The 19,483-nt window shown below is 36.8% G+C and overlaps 1 protein-coding gene across 2 annotated transcripts in view; it reads left to right on the top strand.

Moving 5' to 3' along the window:
* Positions 1 to 19,483, top strand: part of LOC120630342 (probable E3 ubiquitin-protein ligase RNF144A) — a 145,785-nt gene that overhangs the window by 123,125 nt on the left and 3,177 nt on the right. For both annotated transcript variants that reach the window (XM_039899540.1, XM_039899541.1), the window contains 3 exons: positions 9,701 to 9,901; positions 18,510 to 18,599; positions 19,294 to 19,388. In XM_039899540.1, the coding sequence (XP_039755474.1) occupies positions 9,701 to 9,901; positions 18,510 to 18,599; positions 19,294 to 19,388 (386 nt within the window). The remainder of the gene's footprint in view (positions 1 to 9,700; positions 9,902 to 18,509; positions 18,600 to 19,293; positions 19,389 to 19,483) is intronic.

Raw genomic sequence — 19,483 nt, 5'->3', positions numbered from 1 at the left:
ATAGATTTTTATTAATGTGATAAGCACATTTAATAAGACAAAGAATTGTAGAATACTAATCTATTAGAAGGACTTTTCTTATGTTATGTTTCAAAAACGTGTTTAGTTTATCTGTTTGTAAACACAATTAAAAGCAGTATATCTTATTACATTGAAAATACGTTCACCACTATTATAGTGTGACGTAAAAATAGTCAGTCATCATTTGAATTAGTTCCAAAACTTTAAATTCGAAAAAAGTGTGTTAATAAAGCTCAAATTAGCTATAATCCGCAACCACAAGGACCTTGACGCTAAATCATTTTCGTCAATTACCCGTACTTAGTTTTCTTGGGAGCTTCGTTCTAGGAAAACTAGAATGGATGAAGTAATCAGACTTAAAATTATAACGAAATTTCAGGCTGAATCAGCACTGTAAAGAATTAGTAAGCCTTGTTTAAGGATAGATGTTATTAGAGAACTTAAAACTTAAGCTAAGTTTGGAAAGCTGGAACAATTCATCTTGTTTGAGCTCAGCACGAGGGCGGATCGCGTGGCGTCAAATGTAGGTCGAGCACAATGCTGCAACACGGTGTTGGCAGCATTCATGCGGTCGCACTCCATTAGCCTTCTACGTCCCTGGTACTTGGTTGAAACGATCTTAACACACAAACAGGACCAAACAGACAAACCAATATATACATAACTATACTGGCACTTAAATGTATAATCATAAATTGCGAGTCGATCTAAAAAATATGAAAAAAGCCTTTCAGACCGGAACGTAGCTTTGCAACAATGCTACTTAGCAGCAGACATAAACATGGCGGTAGTACGTCCTCGGACGAGCCTTGTCAAAAAAAGCTCTAACTACTACATATATTAGATTCGAAAAAATTCAAAATTAATTTATTTCAAGTAGGCCTAATTTATAAGCACTATTGAAACCTCAAGTCAGTCTGTTTGTAGTGACTCTACCACCGGTTCGGAAGGCAGATTCCACTGAGAAGAGCCGGCAAGAAACTCAACAGATTGCTCTTTTCCAACACATTTTATCTTATAACAATCTTTAGAATTTTTCTGTTTTGTGAGAGATGAGAGCGGAGTGGCCTGCTTCCAAGCAGCCCTATCGTTAAGGAATTAATCAACAGTGTAGTAACCACGATTTGCTATATATGTATTTTAATATATTGTTTAAACTTAGGTAAAGGTAGATCTAAGATTACCTTCGGTATCATGTTATAAAAGCATATAACATGATACTGATATACCCATCCCCACAAAGGATTTCTTTACTTTTCTCAGACGTACATTTCTGTACTTTTTCTGTTTTAGAAGAGAATATATATCCATCGAACCCATTTTTTTAACCACTGTAGGTATTTAACCTTTGTTTTTGGCTTGGGTGTAATGCACTTATTGTACAATCCTACAAAAATTATAAATGTGAAAGGGTGGATGTTTGTTACTCAATCACGTAAAAACGGCTAAACGGATTTGGATGAAATTTGGTATTTATGTATGACATGAAATAGGAACATAGGCTACCTTTTATCCCGATTGCTTAAGTAGTTCCCGAGGGTTCTTTACCTATGCTATCGAAATGGACGTATACTTTCTACACCGATCTCTCAAATGGTTCCCGTGATAAGATTAAAAATAGTTAACGAGCGAAGCTTTAGACCCAATTCTGAAGTCCACGCAGACGAAGTTGCGGGCAGAAGCTATTCTGTTACATTTTACTTGTTCACATCTTTTTTGTCGTAAAAAGATGTGTACGCTCCGTTTTTAATTTTTTCTCTTCTATCGAATCAGGGTATGTATGGTGATTTTTTAATTATTAAACATTTTAAACGTGGAAGCTGGGGTTTAAAGGCACCCGCAATTATTAATATTTACGATTCAAAAAGTCTTTTAAAGCAAACAATGCGGAACGAATTTTGCCAACGAAAAACACGATCTCGTTTATTTTCAAAGGTTTCTCCGTGAAATATTATAGCAATGGGACATTTAAAATTTCCACGGCAGTAGTGTAAGCGTAACTATACACAGACTATTGTCCGTAAACGAATAGAAAGACGACCGCTTTCCTGTGACTCTTTGTCCCGGCGTTCCGTTCGGCATCGTCGGATGAGAACAAGAGGCCCGGGCCCATTGTTGTTACCGCTGGAAAATACTGTGAAAAGCGTGCTAACATTGTATCAAACGGGTATTTTTAGGGTCCTGTAGTCAAATAAGGCACCCTTGCTTATTTTCTTTATATCCGTTCCTAAATGATATAATCCAGAAGATTTTATAATCCTTAAATCTTAACCTTAATCTTAAGTTTTTTTATCACTAAATCTAAACCGTATTAATTATTGTCTTAGCTTACCGAATAATACTTAGAAACATTTATAAAAAATACCTAATTAAAGTGGTTACTATAAATAAATAAATATACTACGACAATACACACATCGCCATATAGTCCCAAAGTAAGCGTAGCAAGCATGTGCTATGGGTACTAAGATAACTGATGAATATTTTTTATGAATAATATACATAAATACTTATAATATATAGATAAATTCCCAGACACTAAAAAACATTCATGATCATCACACAAATATTGTCCAGTTGTGGGAATCGAACCCACGGCCTTGGACTCAGAAAGCAGGGTCGCTGCCAAATGCGCCAATCGGCCGTCAATACATTGCTGTTGTATTTTTTATAAATAAATATCGATAAAGCTTAAATTTTTATATTTAAGTCTGTAAGCTTAAAATCACAACAAGTGTGCATTTAAGCTTACACGCCTTAAAGTGAAGAGGGAGGCTTCGAACGTAGTTGGTTACCAACATATCGACAGAAGGAGCGGTGATAGCCCGGTTAGGACTCCGGCTTTACTTTATTACGCACCACTAACTTTTCTAACTGAGCAAAACTTCATGAGCAAACCTGCATGCCTGACGGTTCTCCATAATGTTTTCAAAGGCGTGTGGAGTCCACCAATCCGCACTGAGCCAGCGTGGTGGAAAACTGTCTCAACCCTTCTCGTTGTAGGAGGAAACCCGTGCCCTGTAGTGCGCCGTTAAATAGGTTGATATGATGACGATTATATCGACAAAGGTGTGCCGCCAACCGATTTAGCGTTCGGGTACGATGCCTCAGTATTCGCACAACCTGCAGATATACTTTATAGGCAGGCCATGATAAGATTTTCTTTATTGTCCTAACCACGGAACACCATAGACATGTTCTAACTCTCACTTGACCACCTATTTATGAATGTAATTTATTTTCGTCCCAAATCTCGATTCGTCGCACAGACTCTTAATTTTAGCATTATTGACATTCTACTTTGACATTTAAAACGCTCACATTAATTAGTTGAATTAAAAGTATAAGAGAAAACGCGCTTAGAATTCATATTATATAAGTGACGTCACAAATGAGCAAAGATCGCAACGTTCAAAGTTCGAATAAAATTGTATGAATATAATTTAGTAGAGAGTGAGCAGAAAATAATGGGAATTTAATTTAAAACATCTCCCTGTCGCAGTGGTGAACGATGTGGTCTTATAAGTGGGAAGCTCCGGGATCGAACTCCAGTAGGGGCAAGTCGGAAAGTCATATTTTCAAAATTTTCTTCTAATCTGGTTGGAGGCTTTGGCCGTGGCTTGTTACCACCCTCTTTTTTTACGGTCTAAAAACCTTAATTCGTTACCTACTGGAGAAGTTTTTTAGTCCACAGGTCACAAAATAACATCCTTAGTTAAGGAAGGCATGCCAGCCGAGTAGGGAACCTCTGAGGATTTTTCTAGTTACCACGCTACCGACAAAGACGTACCGCTACGCGATTGGACAGCCGATTGGCGCAGTGGGCAGTCACCCTGCTTTCTCAGTTCGAGGCTGTGGGTTCGATTCCCACAACTGGAAAAGTTTGTGTGACACAAATATTTTTCAGTTTTTTATCTGTATATTATTAGTATCAATGTTTATTATTCATTAATATTCTACAGTTATATAAAACACAAGCTACGCTTACTTTTGGGCTAGATGGCGATGTGTGATTGTCCACGAACATTAATTATCCCTCTTTATCGAAAGATATTTTAAGGTTGATATTTATTTACCAAATTTACAACCTGTTGTAATTAATCGCACCGATATTTATACAAAAATATACAACAAAAAACATACATAAAATAAATACGAACTATTACCGAATACGTAAAAATGCAAATGAATTTTACAAAGAAGCTAAATTATACACGTGAGCCAAATTAACACAATTCCCATAATGGAAATTCAAGATTTGACCTAAACTTAATAGAAGTTTAATAGAATCTTCTTCTTCAGTGTTTAATAATAAGAGAGTTTTTAAACAATTTTTTTTCAAAGTCTCCCTATCTTCTAAGCAAATACTTCAGTGGAACACTGAAGGCTATGTTTAGTTTTCTTAAAAGAAACGAAAGCTAACAAAGCTTTATATAAGTGAAACAATGCATCTCTTGTTTAAAGCGCAGAGTGAGGGCGGATCACGGTAAATGTAGGTCAAGCACGAAACTCTAATGGCTGCGACACGGTGTTGGCAACATTCCTGCGGCCGCACTCCATTAGCCTTCTGGGATCCTGGTACATGGTAACTGAGAGGAAAACATAATTTGATGATGCTCTTTCCGTAAATTAAGGTATTAGGATATAGAAATATATATAATAATAACAACGTAAATACCCCCATTTATTTAACACTTAAGAAAATGAGAGACCTTTTAAAATTTAATACGAATTATAAATGTTATTATTGGGTTTCGGGCGGATTAATTCATTCCTTAAATTTAACCTGTTTTTACTAATCAATGATTTAAGCGGATCTAAGAGAACAATTAAATCGATCAAGATCAAACAATATTGATGTAACTAAATGATAAAATAACAGTTTTTGCTTCTAATACCGTATATATACTAAGTAAACTGTGCCAAATAACACAGTAATACATAAACGAGATAAGTTAAGTAATTATCACGTCACCTGTCAACAATCCATTACGACAAGTCAATCGCCCGTTATCTTTAATCAGCTCTGTAGCTGAGTGCAAACCGACCCTTAAGCCGAATGAGTCTTTAGCCCTTTAATGGAACGACGCACCCTCTTGTCTAAGCCTAAGACGGCGGTAATCCATGTCACGTTATTTGGGTCGAGCACAATGCATGCTTGCTACAGACCTTTGGGACTCTACTTTTGTTATGAAACCCTGGTACTTGCAAATTTCGAACGTATTGGAAAGTGGGAGTATAAGTGGGGGTGTGAGATTAAATTAATTGTGCAATGCGTAACAATCCAGCAGAGTTGAAATTTTTTTAAGTCATTTTGTTTTGGAATAGCGTTAAATATCTACACAAACGCCCGGTGTCAAATATCCTAACCGATATTATACATTTTTGGCATGGAGTTAGTTGAAAGGACGGAAAGTAACGTAGGCAAATTTCAGTCCTGCAAAAACAGAAAGTTCCCAGTTGTGGTTGAAAGAAACATTTATATATACGAAAAATCATCCTTCATTCACATCATAGACAAACAACCAATCGACTTGATTTTTGGGTTTGCATTTCGGACAAGAAGTGAGAGAGAGATTATGGAGTTCGAGTAAACAAAAAAAAACTCTCTTCAACTTCATAAATAATACTATGAGATATAAAAGAATTACTTTATCTACGGCCTAAACCGTTGGACCGGTAATGGGTTAATATGATGATGATGATGACTTTATTTGCTGGAGTGCGTAAGATTTACATATTTTCAAAAAGTTCATAATTTATTTGCGATCCATCATAAGATAAACCGAGAAATCTAGTGCTGCTTGTAGCTTAATATATTATGCCAGCAAATGATTGATGTTCTGACAACGAAATGGTTCAAGATTTAGCGAGAAAATTAAGGCCGGCCGGTCGGCTTTGTTTAATTAACTTGTTATTTCTACTTGACTGCTCGCTTATATTTTCCGTAGTTTTAAATTGTTTTAGGTAGCCTTAGTACAAGAATTGCGCGCTCGCAATCGAACAGTCCTTTTCGAGTATCGATATATAACATCGGAGTAAAATGGATCATATTTATATTACACTAGCAGTTGCCCGCGACTTTGTCCCCGAAATGAAATGAAATCCGCGGTACCGCCTACGCCTAATCCCAGCACCATACCTTTATCAGGTTACAGTCACAAAGAAATACATACTCTCTATATCCCTCTATACTATAATATTACGTTAAATTTATAAAAGCGAAGTTTTAAAAAATACTGTCAAAAAACTCTCCATATAAAAAAAAGAATATTAGTAGTGTGCACCTCAAGGTGATTAAAGCGGATGCTCGCGAATCCGTCTGTGTAGAATTAGTTCGGGCTTTTGAAAGAACATTTGTAAAACAAACAAACAGAAGTACAGGATTGGCTCCTCTTAAACCGTTGACTTTAGGTCCATTTTACTTTGTCGTTAGCGAGTTTATATACTCGAAAACGAACCCTCGATTCCGAGTAAGCAAATCTGGCGCTAAGGATGAATAATGAGAATGCTTTGTTTTTATGTTGAGTCATTTACATAATACATAAAAACTTGTTGCAATTAATTGCCATTTACTATCTTACCGTACCTACCCTGATATCTTTTACAACATTAAACGTTAGTTTAACATTAATTTGTAGGCACTCACGTAGTTGATTGCTATTTGGTTTTTGTATCACACTTTTTGCTTCTTCCGAGTGTCCTGATAAGGTTGTTTTTGGGTATTGAACAAAAATTATTATTAACCTAAAAACTGCAGAGTAAGGGCCAGCGGACATCGAGTACGGCAGGCCAGAGCATTTTTTATCTTTACCTAATGTAAATTCATACGTAACTTGTCGATTACAAAATATATGAATACACACACACTTTTCTGTGTCCGATATAGGCTACGGTGTTCAATGTCCAGAGAGATTTTCCAAATACGTACTCCGGAATTATAGTGCACAAGTGTGTGTGTGCAACAATTCTCTCACGCTCATAGTTCTTCCACGACACAGGGAATCCTAGTGTGGAAATCACAGACTTAATCTGTATACTTTTTATGCTTAGGCTTAGGCTAGGCTTACTTTTATGTATGGTTTGAAATAAATAAAGATAGTAGATAGATAGGTAATAGATTTGTGTTCGGAAAAAAATTTCACTTTTAAATAATAAAACATGTTTGGACTAATTTTTTTTCTAACATTTAACCATATATTATATAAGCCATGTTTACTGAAAATTAAAAATAAATGAGTTTAAAAAATACTCTCACAGTCCGATGGGAAGGCGGCTCCGAAACTAACGGAAAGAGATCAGGTAAAAGACCAACAACCTAACTTAAGCAGTTATAGCTTAGTGTGTAGAACTTTGGACTGTCTTCCGCGGGAAACGAGTTTGTATCTCGGGACTTACGTGTTATTTGCGTCTTAAGGAATTATAATTAGCTTGCTTCAACATAAACTTACATGCCTGAGATGTTTCCATTATGTTTGTTCTACAAGGCGTATGAAGTCCACCAATCCGCACTTGGCCAGCATGGTGGAGTACTGCTTGAAACGCTACTCATCATATTGTGAGATCCGCGCTCTGTAGTGGACCAATAATGGGTTGATGATGACGGGCTGCTACTTTGAATTTCTTGATCGAAAAACACAATATAAATTTGCCTGACTCGGGGATCGAATCCAGGACCTCGCGGATGCATACGAGGAATACTCACAAGTCACATCGGTTTAAACACACACACATAGAATACTCATAAGACAATAATTTATAATATTATGTACCTACTTGTCGTACTCAACGTGTCATGTTTGCCGGTGATTTATGTGAAACAATCAGCGCTAATACAGTACCATAAACTGCTATAAAGTAGCAAATTACATCTAATGTCGCGTCAATAAATCATTCTGAAAGAGATTTTCCTCAGAAGAAAACATTAATAAAATATTTATATTATGCAAAAGAGCGGTTCAAGGATGAAACACGGGTTCCGTGGGCGGTAAAGAAAACTTTAATAGAGTTAACCACACAACAAAGCGTTGTTAGACAAAAGTTTTTTTTACGGCCATCTTTTCTCCGTGGTTATATAACCTGTGTTAATTTTGCACGCTAGCAATCGAGAGATCTTTGTGTTGGTGTTTATTTGTAACCGTTTTTGAACCGGCAGGCTTTGTTTATATTTCATTACAATTAGGCTCTGGCTGTAATATCACCTGATGGTACAGTCAGTGACGTACATACATGGTGTGCAGTAAGCAGGCAGATGATATATTCAAATTCAAAAATGTTTTATTCATGTAGGCCTTATTACAGGCACTTATGAAGCGTTCATACATTTAACATGTTACACTAATGTTAGTGATGGTGATAACTGCATTCGTTAACCTAAAACTATAGCTAGGAGGGTTCCAAACGCGCCCTGGTCTAAGAAGCCACACAAGCCCACAACAAACTTAGCCAGGTTTTTTTTTTGTCACCATCATCTCACAGTCTAGTTAATGTTGCGCTATGAAGTTAGAGCAATTCATACCTACCCAAGTAATCTTTAATTTTAAAATATGATTTTTCTATAAGCTTAGGTTTTATATAAACTTTGAACTTATTGAGAGACATCAGCGATTTATAAGTCAATCAGTCGTTTGAACGGTACAAAAATCAGAAGAAGCAAAAATAAATTTTCCCATGTTAATCTTATGGGAATTAAAAAAATGCGATGAGGACAATCTTAATATTAATATTAAGGGCTCGTCTTTACACAGAAATTTTGAAATCCTGTTTGGAAAAGAAAATTTTTTTTGGATCACCCTAATCGATATATTTATCTGCCCGATTAGAGCATACCCTGTATCCACTCCACTGGATACTGTCTATTTATTTATTCCTTTGCGTATTTGGGTTAGTATCCAGGTCTTATTGTTATTGTAAGCTTTTAAGCAAATTCCGCTTAACAGAATGCAAAGCTGTCGGTGTAATAGTACAAATCGTGTCAAATTAATGCCACACCTTATCTCTGAGATAGTCATTAATTGCATTGTAACTTTTATTCATTAAGAAAAATATGGAGGAGTGTTTTACCGCCCGCATAGAGTGTAAATACAAATAGAAAACAAGAAATTAGGATTAAGAAATATTATATTTAACTGTATATTATATTTAGCCAGTAAGATACTGAATTGTAAGGAATGTCAATAAAGCTTTATTATTATTATTTTAAATCTCTACTAATATTATAAATGTCAATGTAAGTTTGTTTGTTACGCTTTCACGCAAAAACTACTTAACCGATCCTCATGAAACTTTGTACACATATTCTTGGAAGTGTTAGAAGTAATATGGGATACTTTTTATCCCGACATTAAGCTCGGCTCGGAGAGGGGATGAAAGTGTTTGACGATTTTACACCATAACTCCGACAAATTATAACCGATTTAAATAATTATTTTTGTACTATAGAGTTTATAATATGTGTTTAATTTTGTCCAAACTGTGGTCAGAGATAGACAACAGGACTCCTCAGCGGACAGCAGCAAACTTCAAGGCTTAGCGATACTGAATACTTTAATTTTTTTTAGTACTACAACTAAATGTAATGCCTCATAAAAAAACAAAATCAAACTCAGACGAAGTCGTGGGCAACAGCTAGTAATTAATATTATTATCTACTGATTATTAATTTATTCTTTGTTCCCAGTGGCATGGCGGGCTGTCCTGTGAGGCTGCCGCCGCGTCCTCTTCAATGGGAGGTGCGGGCGCCCCTCTCCTACCAGACTCCGAGCTGATTAAACTGTGTCCAATGTGCCGGGTGCCCATAGAGAAGGACGAAGGCTGTGCGCAGATGATGTGCAAGCGATGCAAACACGTCTTCTGCTGGTATTGCCTGGCTTCATTAGATGTGAGTATTGCATATTTAGGTGATAGTCCTTTTTTGGCGTGGTGGAAAAGCTTTATGGCTACCTCTGACTTTGGCAGGACGTGGGTTATGTGGGACTCCCCCCTCTAAAAATACATACACAAACTAAAAAGGACCACGGCATGTTATATTTTGTTAGACGCCCGGGAACCCGTTGTATACTTCCCGGACGTCTACCAGCCCAACCGATTGTTCCCGCGGTGAAGAGGAGGGAATCAGGACAGCTTTAGCTCCTGGCTAATACTGAAAATTTTTTGACAAAAAAGGACCTTGTGATTACAGGGTACAGGGTTTCCCTGTATACTAAATTTCGTGAAAAACGTTGGAGCCGATTCCGAGATTCCAATTATACCTATACAAGAATTGCTCATTTAAAGATATAAGATTAACATTAATCTTCTTAGTATATCATAGAATTCCGCAAAGTAACGCTTGCTTCTATCCAATATTGAAAAACACTATAAGATAATTTGTTTGTTTGTACAGGAAAGCTTAAGTATTGACGGTAAAAATACATCCGAAAAGAGACAAAATGTTCCGATAAATAGGGGATTTAATAAATCCCCGATTTATACATACAATCATGGCGGAGCTATAACAGGGATTTAAAATATAATAAACGCGGATTAAAAAAATAAATCCCGACTTTATTTGCAGATCAATCTCGTGTATCTGTAACGGTACAATCTCTCAACTGACTGCAAACATTTACTTTACAACCAATAAAACTCTTGAACCACTCTCGTATTAGGGATCCTGTAAAGAAAGCTTCTTTTTTGGGACTCTAATATCAGATAGATAGAGGTATTTTATAGCTTAACGAGGTAAGTACTTTACGTTTTTTTTTTTTTTTTAACATAACTAACTAATGTTAGCACGAAAAGTACTACCGCCTTTGCATATACCTAAGTGTTTGGAAAAATACAATGTTCGATTTTTAAATTCATCATCAGCTCTCATAGGAAACAAGGTTTTAGAGCCGTTTTACCGCGTTGCTCCAATTAGGGATGGTGAGCTTCGCAAGTTAGTAATGGCTTAACTTGCTTTCCGAACGTGGAACTTGGGAACACGAATAAATTTTTTTTTGTTTATTCAACTACATGTTCGCCCTTGACTATAATCTCATCTGGTGGTAAGTGATGATGCAGTCTAAGAGGGTAAAGGGCTAACCTGTTAGTAAGTATGGTAATCCTTTCCCTAATCGGTTTCGACGTGACATAACACCGGAGCACTAAATCGCTTGGCACGTCTTTGTCTGTAGGGTAATGTCTAGCCACGGCCAAAGCCTCCAGACCAGACCAGAGCAGACAAAATTTAGAAATAATTATAAATTACCAGATTGCCTCCAACCCGGGACCTCCCGCTTAGATTCACAGCGCTTTTGTTATACCTGTTCTCGTTCCCTCTGCATTTTTCTCACTGCCTAGAGATCTAAGTGTCTTCTCGACCATATCTTTTCTTGTTCATTATTATGTCTAAATATTAGATAGAAGACGACGTTACTTTGCGAAATTCTATGGTATACTATGAAAATAAGGCTTAATTTGCTATGCTCCGCGACGAATATCACTTAACAATTATTCATTGTAAAGTCAACATCTCCTGAGGATCGTAGCGCCAGTACATTGCCGAAGATCAGTTCGGTGTGGTGTTTAAAGATAGAAAAAATTATAAATAACATCGTACCTATACTCATGCGGAATAAGGAATTTAATCTTAATTTTCATTGAATGATTACGTCACTTCTACGAAACAAAAAAATATTTTTTTAAATTAAGGGCCGGAGATACTGATAATTGCTTGATGGAACCTTACATTTTATTTTCCTGACCTTGTGAATGGTAAACGAGTAAGTTAGGATCGTTGGTACAGTGGATATCATCTTTAACTACGGATAGCGTGGTCCTGGTTTGGATTCCCGTCCAAGAATTTGTTTTCGTTTTTTTTCTGTGAAGAGAGCGAGTTAAGCCGTCTCGTTATAGCTGGCTATCATCATTAAAAGCCGCCAATTCGTGTTGGAGCATCTTGCTGGGTCCATGCGCTGAACGGTGATGTCTCTTAAAAAGTTCCAAGCTTGCATTAAACGCAAGCTTGGAACTTGAACTTGGAAAAGTCTTATTATAGCATAAAGGATAGAACTTTTTCTACCCTTTATGCTATAAACGGCAAATAATAATTTTAAACGGCAATGTGAGATGGTGATAAGAAAATGAGAACCCGGCTATGAGCATATTTGTTGTGGGCTTCTTCTTAGAACAGGGCGCGTTTGGAACCCTCGTAACTTAAGTTTTAATGTTACGTATATAGTTATCGCCATCATCTCATTAATGTCAAAAGGCATGGCGATGCTAAAATCTCCTGTAGCCTTAGTACAAGATTGCAACCGATCGCTTTCGAGTGTGGAACTACTTCAACACCGTCGTAAAATGTGCCTTAATTGTATTGAATGAAAGCTCAATTTTACCTACAATTCTTTAGCTCGGGCTTTTGACAGACCGATTGTAAAACAAAAATGAGAAGTACAGAATTTGCGATTCTAAAACAATTAACATTAAGGCCATTTTACTTTGACGACGTAGAGTTTGACATACGAAAACGAGCAAATCTTGCACTAAGGCTATTGATCCTCTTGAGCCTAAATCAGGCCGGGGACGAAAGGCTATATAGATAAATATAAATAGATGTCGAATACACCGCCGCGTCCCCTTGACCGCCATTGGTTGATTTATGAACATACGGGTACCTCAATTCGCTAGAGGCTGCATAAGTAGGCAACGCTCCGTTGCATATCTTATATGTTAATTATTATATCTGCTATTGTCTATATATAATGAACTAATATAAACTAGAGAGCTGATGCCGCGGACTGTGCCGGATTTCCGGATGAATGGTTCAAAATTCATAGTTCATTTATTCAAAAATTCAAAATTCATTTATTTTAAGTAGGCCTAGTTCATAAGCACTTTTGAAACGTCGAGTCAGTCTGATCTGTCTGATCTTAAATTTTTTTAAAAATAAATTATAGCCTATGTTACTTCTTAGACGATTATCACGAGTTAGTGATCAAAACAAATCCGGACAGCGTCCTCGCGTAATCTGACAAATCACCATAAGGGCCTCATACACGGGCCGTTTGTCTCAGTGATCGATCGCACGTAAATTGCAGCGATCCTTCGCTTCACTGCCGGTACACACACGTAACGTGGCATCAAAGAAGGCAAATGCAAGTTCAATGCGCCAATATATGCAAATAGTATGTGCATATAACTAGCACTAGTAACTGTTACAGGTAGCATCTGCATGCAGCTTGCACCAGTAGCTCTTGCGAGTAAAATTGCCGGTAAAGTTTAGTACGACGAACGCAAGTGCACTTGTAGGTGGAAACACGCCAGATTGCAAGCAGTAGCAATCACGGATATCGACTAAGATTTTGTTATATGGATATACACGTTCAATCTATCGCTTGCAATGTCGCTCGAGACTGATTGCAAAGCGCCTCGTGTACGGAGACCTTAAAACTATAGGCAGCCTTGCGCAAACCAAACACGTGTAACAATAATCCTATGTTATTAAGGCGGGCAACAACTAAAGAATCATTTAAATTAATAGCGTGGTTATAGCTGGTTCACACCATTCCAGTGGTATTCCAGTCAAGCGCTGCATTGCTAATAGTAAAATGTCGACTAATTTTTTAGTACTGATCCAGTTGACAGTCTAGTTCAGTGACTGGATTGGCAGTCTACTATATTATTCTATAGCGATTAATTGAGAGTGACTGTAATTGTTTAGACGTCTAATGCAGTGTCATATTAGGGCAGTCTATAAGCCACTCAATAACAAAACTTAAGACATTAAGTTAAAGTATAATTTATTGACGAGCAATAAAAAAAAATAGCTTTCGCAGGCCGTCGGGTGTTAATGACTCTATATATAGTAGTTTGAAATTGAAAGCGAAACATTGCTAAGTTTTATACTATTTACTGCTCAGAGAGCTTAGAACTACTGTCGCAGACGATGTCATTTATTCTAATACACCGCTAATGAACTCCCTTAAACTAGCATAATGTGAAGTTACCTTCATAAATAATGCCTTTATAGAGTAAATTGAAATAAAAGCGCCAAAAGAAAGCTAGGAAGCTTTCTAATTTTAAACTGTTCACCTCTCAAAGGGCTGGGAATGACCCGTTCCAGTAATGCGCAACTTACTGGCTCCAGCAACTTGTATAATGTAAAGCGGCGTTCAGCATGCATAATGCCTTTGTAGTGTAGATTAAAATTTGAGCGCCACAAGAAAACATAACGCTTTCTAATTTCAAAGTTTTCACCTCTCAAAGGGCTGACAATGACTCGTTCCAGTAGGTACTGTGCTAAATGAACTTACTGGCTCCAGCAACTGGTATAATCTGAGCCGGCCTTCATTATGAGTAATGCCTCTGAAGTGCGGATTGAAATTCAAGCGCCAAAAGAAAGCATAACGCTTTCTAATTTGCCTAACCGGTTAACAACTTGCCTTGCGATACGAAAACAACCCACAGACAATGTTACAAACATAATCAATAACCCGATTCTAGAGAAATCACACTTTCGCAAAATGAAATCTGAACTAATTATTCACTAAACATACATTAACGTTTTTCTACAGGATGTTCGGAGAGCGTGTTTCGAGTATTCTGTTTAGTCCATCCGTCACCTTTCTTAGATCCAGCCGAGCGTTGACATCGAAGCGATTTTTTACCTCGTTTCTGGTTTAGTTGCAAGCGCTGTGGTCTTTTTTAGTTGGAGGTCCCAATATCGATAATACATTCTAATGTTTTTTCTGGTTTGGGAGGCTTAGCCCGTGGGTCTCTGTGTAGCCACCCTACCGATAAAGTCGTGCCGCTAAGCGAATTAGCGCTCCAGTAAGATGCCACGTATAGAAACCGATTAGGGAGAGCTATTTTTTTTGAGGGGTTTTTTGAGGGGTTTTATATATGCCCTTGCCTTTATAGGTTAGCACGCTATCAGAGTGCATCATAACCATTTGATAATATTGCAATTAAGGGCTAACTCGTAGCGGAGTAAACAATGATTGCTCGTCGTTATGGAAACATTATGATTAACATTAAACTCGCAAACTCAGTTCATTTTGTCCGCCTTCCTCCCTGCACGTATACATAGGCAGAAGACAAAAATTATATCCCCTGACTATATACATATCCCCAGTGACCTATCCCCACTTCAACATGCACAAAAGCACTGCTTAAAAGTTTTGTATAACTCATAAAGGCGAAGGATTTCCCCGTTTTATGCCATCTTCCTTATTTATGCACGCCCTGGTCAAAAACCCTGTACATGCCAATGCCCGTCTAGAATTTAGATTTAATTTAGAGCTAGAATTTACATTTCCACCTGCCAAAGCAGAGCAACAGTTAATAGAAGAAGTTTAGGGTTGGAGTTTTGTACCAGAGGTTCGCCTACTTGACGATAATCGACCATAATTAATTTAGATTATAATAACATTATGAATTAAAGAATAATAGTCTTTGACAATAGAACCTATTATCAAAGACTATCATTCTTTAATCACAGATTCCGCCAAGGCTACAGTGTAAATTTTTCAAACAAATTATTCTCCAAAAATGTTAAAAAGAGTATAATATATGCGTGTATGTATGCAATTACATTGTGGTGTGTCTAATGAGGTTTAATGAATGTTTTATGCATAATGTAAAAAAAAAAACGTGTGTGCACTTATGTACACGCGTTAGAAGTTATAACTCTTTGAGGTAACAAAATAAAAATCTTTTCAAAATTTTTATCTGTCGTTCTACGTTTGTAAAAAAAAACGACACTAACAATAGAAATAAAAAAAAGTTTTGTTTGAATTGAATTGAAAACCTTTTTTAGAAAAACTAAAATGTTGATTATAGCTAACTTCATAGTGTCGGTTTTTTGTGACGGTGTGCGCGCGCATCGTAAAAATTTACTCTCTCCATTTTTCCCTAACGCGCCCAAAAGCAGTATAACTCCAAAAAAATAATGAGCATTCTGCTCTTCTTCTCTATGTAAACTAGTAAAAAGGGATATACAAAGTTTTTGCTTCACGTATTAATATAATATAGATAATAAACGGTTATTATAACACGTTTATTATCTAGATATTATTTCCACTTGTGCGCCAATGCTCGGAGTTGATAACGCTGTGGGGAGATTGAAATTATGTCCTTTTGGAGATAATGTCTCCTGCTCTGATGTGATTGAAATTAAGGATTACTTAAATCGTAGCGGAGGAAAAAATAATTGCTTACATCTATATCCAAATTGACACGAAAGATCTCAACGCGATTAAAGCTAACATTTTGCTTGCAAATCGATACCCATTGCTCCACCCTTCCCTTCCCTTCCCTTGCTCCCAGATTACCGCGCTACGTAAAGTTTGGAACACGTTGGTAACAGTTCTGTATTTTGTAACTTTTCTAAGTGTGGATTGAGCTCGCCGGCGCCACGCGAGCTGCTTGCTTTTAGGTGTGCACGATCCCTTACGAATGTCAGAAACGCAGGAAAGACCGTCCTTTGAAGCCTTTACGCCTTTGAGTAGCCGAATACCCTAAGGTGTTTTAAATTTGTATGAATGAAGGCCTTTTATGAAAAAACTTCTCCACTCGTATTTTAAAGGCAGCTTGTTGCCTTTAAGGTGCTTTTTGGACTGCCAAAAAAGGAGCTTAGCCAAAATAGGAGCTTATCACAATGCCATTAGCCTTTAAATACACTTATATCTTTAAGGGCTTTAAAAATATACTTATACACCTTTCAGCAGGATTTCGTTATTCCGTTACACGTGGTATATACACTTATGATGTTCGTGATTACAAGTTTTTTTTTATGTTAAATCCTTTGAACTTTTGATCTTACATTCATATGTTACTATGTAGTCAGATATAATGATTCCAATAAAATTTTACGACCACTTTAATAGCATTTTAGTTTTTAAACGTGTAAATGTTTATAGCTTAATCTATAGCACTTAATTACTTGAATAAGGATCTACCTAACATTGTTTGCGATCGGCCCAGAATCAACTTAGTATATACGTATTACTGAGTTATATGAGGGCCCTCCCTGCTTTTTGAGTGGCTGCTAGCACAAGGCTGTGGGTTCGATTACAACAAATGGATTGTTTTTGTGTGATGTATATTAATGGTTTTCAGTGCCTGGGTTTTTATGATATACTCGTATCTATAGTGTTTTTGTATATTATTCATTAAAAAAAAACCATTGGTCATCATTAATACCCATAATTTACTTTACTTTAGGGCTAGATGGCGATGTGTGTATTGTCGTAGTATATTTATTTATTTATAAGTCTCTCTAATGATTGAGGAGCGGATCAAGCTGTACCGATCCCGTACCCTAAAGCACGGGATAACGGGTACTCGTCTGGGGTGGTTGGTAAACTTCCGAGAAGTATTCTCAGAGTTACGGCTTATTAAAACTGTAAAACCAATAGCGGTTTATGCGGCACCTGTAATGTAATAACATTAAAAAGATAATAAAAGTATAAATATGGATATCAGTGTATTTGATTTGTATGCAAATCACTACTATTTGTACATACTAGGTGGGAATTTGTAATTACGGAATTTTCTCTGGTCTTGTCTGGTCGTGGATAGTTACTACCCTACCGACTAAGACGTGCCGCTAAGCGATTTAGTGTTCCGGTGTAATATCGCACTGAAGCCGATTAGGGGTATAACTTCCATACTCCCTAATCGGTTTGTGGCTAACCTGCCGGCTACCAGGTGAAGTTTTTTATCCATTCCTGAATTATTATATATAGGTATTCTATATTCAGTTGTATTTTTAAATGTTAGTATTAGTTGTCGGATTTATTTATTATTATTATTAAACTCTTTATTTGTATACCACAACATTAACATATTTAAAATAGAACAAAAACAGAAACATATCGAAAGAAGTAGTAATACAAAAGGCGGCCTTATCGCTTAACAGCGATCTCTGCCAGGCAACCTTAGAATTAGAAAAAAAAAGAAGAGGAGAATAGACTGCTGGTGGTACAAATATTAAAATACATACATGCGAATAACTACATGCCAATACATAAACTAGTGTACACAAAAAGATAAAAATTAAATAATATAATTAATAAATAAAAATAAACTAATATATATAATAACAACACTTACAGATTTAAATACTATAACATACAATAAATGAGTAAGTATATACATACTATAAATAGATTTTATCTTTATGATTGGAAGTGCATTTGATTATTATAACTTGACACATTTTAAAAAATCAATGTTTTCCGAATAGATAAATGTGTTTTTTATATTCAATCAAGATTTGTTTTAACAAATTTAGATGTATGTGTAAAAAGGCTGCCCGCACACATTATTGACAATGTTCTGCGTATTGTAAATAATATTGCCTGTGTAGTATTGAAGAAATGAAGTATTGGAAAAAAATGTTGTCAATATATTGACTGTTTGTGGGCAGCCTTAGGGCGCGATAGGGCTGAAATGCAGTTATTTTGCAGAAGCCCCCAAAAGTAAGTAGGGTTTTAAGATTTTATAACCTTAAATTACAGGACGACTTCCTACTTCGCCACTACGATAAAGGGCCGTGCAAAAACAAGCTCGGGCACTCGCGGGCATCAGTTTTATGGCATCGTGCGCAGGTAATATATTTAAGACAAAACGCCGTTTTTAAAATTTCGGCCGTGGCTAGTTATCTACTACCCTAATGCATAGAGGGTATGCACCGGGTATGCAGATGATATAAAATAAAAAAGAATGTCCAGTACGAGTTATAAATACTTAAGGGTAGGTTTTTTATAACTCTTGCAATGCCTATACTTAGGTTTTTTTAAACTGGAATGCCTATACTCAGGTTTTTATAACCCTACCGACAAAAACGTGCCGCTAAACGCTCCGGTAATATGTCGCGTAGAAACCGATTAGGAGTATTAGTTTAATATAACTGTCATTCCCCTAAAAGGTTAGCCCCTTAAGATCTTAGACTGCATGTTCAAGCAGTGCCCTGACAAGTCGCCAAGCTTGCGGGTGCGAAGAACCTACAAAATATGTTATATTTTTGTTTCAATAAACTTTTAGTAGACGAAAAAAAACAGCCTATGACACTCCTCTGCTGGACTAAGGGTCTCTCCACTCAGGATCCACATCAGTGACTCAGGATTTTAATGTATCTAGAATCCTGAGTGCCCTTGCTACATTCGGGAGCTACTCTAAAATGCCTCGTTTGCTTGGGAATTATCCTGGCGCCCGTAATTTACTCGTATGTGTTACGTTACGGGCGCCGGGATAATGGAACTATCTAATATTAATAGTTTCATTTATTAATTGCGTTTACAGGTCGTGGGCATATTTGCGGGATTCGGGCTGCTGCTGTTAGCAGCGAGCCCGCTTCTACTGGTAGTCGCGCCGTGCATCGTCTGCTGTAAATGCAGGTAAGGTACACAGTAAATTAGGTAAGGTACACAAATGCAGGTAAGGCACAGCCACTTATTTAGTTAGTGTGGTTTTTTTTTCGTCGGGAAATCCT

Source organism: Pararge aegeria, chromosome 16 (genome assembly GCF_905163445.1).
Source record: "Pararge aegeria chromosome 16, ilParAegt1.1, whole genome shotgun sequence".
Taxonomy (NCBI): Eukaryota; Metazoa; Arthropoda; class Insecta; order Lepidoptera; family Nymphalidae; genus Pararge; species Pararge aegeria.
This window is presented reverse-complemented; position numbering and strand designations above follow the sequence as displayed.